The sequence below is a fragment of the Magnolia sinica genome, chromosome 3 (assembly GCF_029962835.1).
Source record: "Magnolia sinica isolate HGM2019 chromosome 3, MsV1, whole genome shotgun sequence".
NCBI lineage: Eukaryota > Viridiplantae > Streptophyta > Magnoliopsida > Magnoliales > Magnoliaceae > Magnolia > Magnolia sinica.
Genome location: NC_080575.1, coordinates 104,527,691 through 104,533,162, shown reverse-complemented (window position 1 = coordinate 104,533,162; position 5,472 = coordinate 104,527,691). Strand labels below are relative to the sequence as shown.

Sequence of the window (5,472 nt, the reverse complement as noted above, 5' to 3'; positions counted from 1 at the left end):
CTTCTTTTTTTTTTTTTTTTGGTTTTCATTTTTGTTTCTAAAATGAGACGAAAAAAGAGAGATGGCGTCGGGAGTTGTACTCCATCCATAAGGATGGTCCTACCTTCTATATGTTTTTTCAAAAATAATATCTGGTTCAGTCTATGTGTATGCCACAGTATTGGAAACAGGGGAATGAGTTAGAAACCTTCAACAAAGTGTTCTACTAACATAGATTTGCTTTGCAAACTTTGGCCTGAGACCTATCATGCCATGCCAATCCATGTGTAGTGCATACATGAGCTTTATTGAACCAACACATGGGCATAACGAAGGTCTCTTTCAAAATAAAGAGATTTAAACATGTGATCAACTCTTTCAAAATCCACTCCATCTATCAGACATACTCCTGCGGTCAGGTCTTGGGTCCAAGAATCATCCAGATGCATAAACTCATATGAGCACCAACACAGGGAACAATTAGGATGAAACACCAACCATTTTTGTTTATGTGGGGCTACCATGGTGTCTCTTTTATCATATCTGAATCACTGGGACTGACTCTTCACGATGTAGGGGAATATGAATTAAAAATCATACTCTAATCCAAAATACAAAACTCAGACTTGTTCGAGCATGCTATACTATAGGATGGGTGGGACCCATTTTCATGCTATCCAAAACTAGGCTCCATGGTGTCGGTCTGGACTTACTAACTTTACTCGCCATCTATTTCACGGCAACATATTACTGTCATTCAATTGACTTTAATGGTAGCTGCATCAATTAAGATAAGTATATCAGCAAAAAGTTGTAGAGCAGGAATTGCATTCCATGTAACATAGTATCATGGTATGCTTGATTAGTACTGAAATTGTTTACTAGGGAAATCAAGTGACTAAAGTTTGATGACAATATACAAAATAAAAAACACAACTACAATACCCGTTAGCAATGCAGCTAACGTTTCACCCCTTGACACGTCGGCATCATCCGTTGAAGTCGCACGAGAAACCACTGTTCGGGTCGTCTGTTGGGTCGACGACCATGACGTCATCCGGGAGGCGAGCCCTTCGTTTGAATGGGATGCAGGTGCCTTGGTGTGTGGTGATACTATACTTGCTTGAGCAATGGTGCCAGAATGATAACTCTCCCAATAAGCTGCAGCTTCTCTCCAGTTTTTGAAGGCCCGGAACCTACTGTTTCTGTATCCTTCTACTTCCAATCGGGCCTCTTCCCAAGATAGATAAATCCCTGCACGACGACCAACTAGAACAACGTAATATTTTTCCTTCTTCATCTACAGAAACAAATAACACTCAATCAATTCAGGAGATCGCATAGTGAAATGAAGATAGCGGATACAATAAGATACATGTAGATACAAATGTCTATATCTAATATTGAAGAAAGAGAAGTGAGATGAATTTCTTATTTACACTTGCCTTAGTGGGGCTATTGCATTGCATTGAAACCCATATTAACACGTACCTTGCTCCCTTGTCGAAGACCTGTATTAGAGCTTACATGTGCCAATTTTTGGGAGTTTAATGTCATCCACAAAATGTTTAATGTTATCGATTGTAAGCAGTTTAATGTCATCCACAAAATGTAAACCTACCAGGATCAAACCAATCCCAAACCAGAAAAGAAATCCACACAACCAAGCCAAAAAAAAAGAAAGGAAAAAAATATTAGTTATTACAATTCTAGAAGCATAAACTGTATCATCATCGGACGAAGCCCATCAAACGGAACCACTAGCACCATCACCAAACTTCTCTCGGAGGGTTTGTTTTAACCAATCCACGCGGCGCTCAGGGCGTAGGCTAACAAAGAAGGATGCCATGTTCTCGTCTCTACTTAAGAGCTGACCAACTTCAATGAACTCAGAGTTGGTTAGGCCCTGCACCTCTTCGAGGACATCCAAAACTTTGCTAGTTCTGTTGACCTTTCCTAGCCCAAAGTCGCGCATAACGTTCGCAACAGACCTTAGAGAAACGCCAAGTACATCACATGGTCAAGGTGGGCGTTGTCGTTTTTTGGTGCTACTCCCACTCCCACTGCGGCCATGATTTGTAGCAGATGTCTGAGTGGGAGTGCCGCGATAGCATCGATTTGGCATGCTCGGTGTGTCCGAGGAAAATTGACCACGCATGGTCCCTATAGAATCCCCTAACGTATCATCAGAGAGGTCAACATGATCGTCAAGATCGTCATCTAACTCCGTCCAAGTCTCATTCAGATCTCGATTAATCCTAGATGACGATGCAGCCATTGTCATGGATCCCTTTACATAACGTCCGGTCGCTTGATTAGAGCCGACGATAACCCCTAGGTCATCCATTCTCTCGATCCTCTTGCCCCTTAGTCTTGCAGCGCGTGGGTGTGACTACAGAAACAGAACACTACGCATTATTTCCATGTATTCAGATTTATATAATCAGAGGTTTGGGTTGAAAGCTAATACATGGAATATACAGATATAGAACAACTAGATTTAATAGTACCTTGAGATACTCTTCCCATACTTCATCTGGCGCAGTTACCACCATACGCTCATTGTCCCAGCCGAATCCACTAGCAGCAAGCATGTCCCTGACAACATTGTACTCTCTTTTGTGATATCGGAGTCTGTTTTGTACGTTCTGCCAGGTGACAGGCACCCCTGTTTGTCTTGTCACTTGCTCGGCCGCAACTTGATATGCTTCTCTTCTGAAGCTATTGTCGGCTTTCCTTCCCAGCGCGATTTGTTTCAATAATTTGTTACATAAAACCTGATCCATTTGAGAGCTCCACTTGCTCTTTGCTACCCGGAAGAGGGGTTCTGCAAGGGATTTGACTGTCTTTTCTCGCGGTGAACATCGCGTAGGTATAGCAGGGGACCGAACGGGCGACTGTATAGGTGTGGATGTATCAGATAGACAATTGTCCGACATTTCACCTACACAGAAAATAAACTATTATATGCCCTGTTATTCAAACAATCAAACCACCTAAGTTCATGTGTAAAGAAAGTCGCAAAGTTTTAGACAAATTATACGGTTGATTAACAGGTCGCAAAATAATCCTTGTCCGCTCCATTTAGTTACAACACGTTTGGTGTAATATACTTTATACGTCAAGACAAAACTTGCAAAAAGTAAATAATAATGTAGCGACTATCTACTGTGCTATCTTATCCTACTATTACATTGCGCATCTGCCCACATTCGCTCTGCGATGGCATCGCGCGCCCTAATCCACGCTTCTTTCTCCATTTGATTCGATCGAAATAAACACTATTGCTCGTCATGCGTGGAGACCTCGGTGGGTGTAGGGTTACCCTCCACCTCGCCTACTGATATACCAGCAGCGTGTAGATCTTCACCGCAATCAATATCAGATCGAATGAAATTATGTAAGACAAAGCAAGCAATGACCACTTTCACTTGTGTTTCAAATGCATATTGGATCGCTGTCTTCAGTATCGAAAATCTACCCTTCACTAAGCCAAAACAACGTTCAATTGCATTCCACACCTGGGCATGACGATAATTAAACAGCTCCCTCATGTTCGACGGTGCTCTGCCACTTCGATACTCTTGCAAATGGTATCGAACACCGCGGTAAGGAGCCATAAATCCTGGCGAATGGGCATATCTAGCATCGACTATGTAAAATTTTCCTACACATTAGAACTAATGTTACATTAAGCGTATCAGATTGAACCATTAACTATCAAAATGTATTCCAGTGTAACGATTATAGTGATCTACCATTTGGGACCGTCAAAGGATCATCGGTTTGAGTCAATGCATTGTGTAGCACCCTCGCGTCTGATGCAGAACCTTCCCAACTGGCTAACAGATACAATATTTTCATATCAAATGAGCAGGCTGCAAGAACATTTTGGGACAAAGCCCCTTTTCGGTTTCGGAAGCAAGCATGATCGGGTGCTGGAACATGCGTTGGAATATGTGTACCGTCAATTGCACCAACATAGTCCTATGATGTGTTACATGTGAATTAAACCGGCGTGTATTTGTAAATAGTTGGACAAAACTGAACAGTATAGTAGGTAAGAGACCTTCAGAAATACTTATACCTGGAAATATGAAGCCCAATTTTGATTTGTTTGGAGGTCGGTGGGTGGCTCTTGTCCGGCCTGTTTCACGTAAACAGGGTACAGTGATACCACCGCATCAAGAACGCGATGAAAATGCCGGCTAACCGTTTCGCCCGAACGAATGAAACGATGTCCTATGACACGATTGCGAACATTATAGCTCACCGTATGAAGAAAAATAACGACTTGTTCTTCAAGACTGACGTTTCGACTATCACGAAGAAGTGTCTTCTCACGGAGTTGAGAACATAGTAAGAAAAATGCTTCTCGACTCATCCTGAGTTGGGTAACACAGTCCCGATCAGTGGCCCGAATAATCGAGTTGATGAACCTTGCCCGCTCATCATCCCCAAAACGTGTCGGTTGTTTAAACATGTAAGCTCGGCAGTATTCTCCAACCGCTGCCACACAAGTTGCCACCGCTTGAACGACCACGGCCCTACGTTCGTCCTCCTCCTCTTCGCTACCCATTTGGCTAGGTCACCTACACCTAGATGTACAACGTCGATGGTTTAATAAATATCTTCACAACTCCTACTCTATTTCTATGTGCATTGTTATTTTGTATAGTTACTTGCAATTAAAATAATTTTACGTATATTGAAACAATCAAACCACCCAAGTTCTAGGTGAGAAATATCTATGATTGATCCGATTCTTCTTCTTTTTTAATAGAACACAAACTGTATTATAAGAAATTAAAAAAGAGCATGAGTACTAACTGTAAGACCCGTATCCTAGTCCGTTCTGTTCCATCGAGTCCCGCGATCCTTCCTGTCGAATTTCGACATCCTGTGACGTATAATTGACGTTGCGATCGACCCTAAGTCGTATGTTGTAGATTTGAGTCGGCTTAAATCAAGACTTGTACCATTGCGACCGCACCGTCGTCGCGGTTCCGACGCCGCGTCTCTCGCACCGATCCGATACCCTGGTAGGAAGATGTGAGCCGGCGTTTATTTCGAAGAAAACGCCGCGCGTTTGCAATCCCAAGAGAATCTCTACAATGTGTCAAATCAATCCCATCAATCAATCCCATCCATCACCTCATGTCAAGTACAAGCAACCCATGCTTTCTCTCTCCAAAGTCAACCCTTTCTCTCTCTCTCTCTTACACACCCATGCTAGTCAAGTACACATCACCTCACCCATCACTCACATCCATCACTCTCTCTCTTTACATCCCATCTCTCCCTCTCTCTTTCTCATTTCTCAACTCAATTCCAAGCAACCTAAGAGAGCTCTCACGTCCAAGCTTCTCCATGTGAGAGAGTGCTTGTGTGTGGCCCACTTTCCCATCCCAAACCCTCCATCCTAGCCTTTCATTCCCCATCTTCCACCATTGAAGTGAAGCCCAAGGAGGTCGGCTTTCCATCGGACCAAGA

At 42.9% G+C, this 5,472-nt stretch overlaps 1 protein-coding gene across 1 annotated transcript; it reads right to left on the bottom strand.

Moving 5' to 3' along the window:
- Positions 1–1,999: 1,999 nt before the first annotated feature.
- LOC131239019 (uncharacterized) lies at positions 2,000–4,558 on the bottom strand. Its single transcript, XM_058236581.1, has 5 exons — positions 4,067–4,558; positions 3,738–3,966; positions 3,305–3,646; positions 2,490–2,923; positions 2,000–2,371 (listed from the first exon to the last, which is right to left on the bottom strand). The coding sequence occupies exons 1-5, from the start codon at positions 4,556–4,558 to the stop codon at positions 2,000–2,002; spliced, it is 1,869 nt and encodes a 622-aa protein (XP_058092564.1).
- Positions 4,559–5,472: the final 914 nt, after the last annotated feature.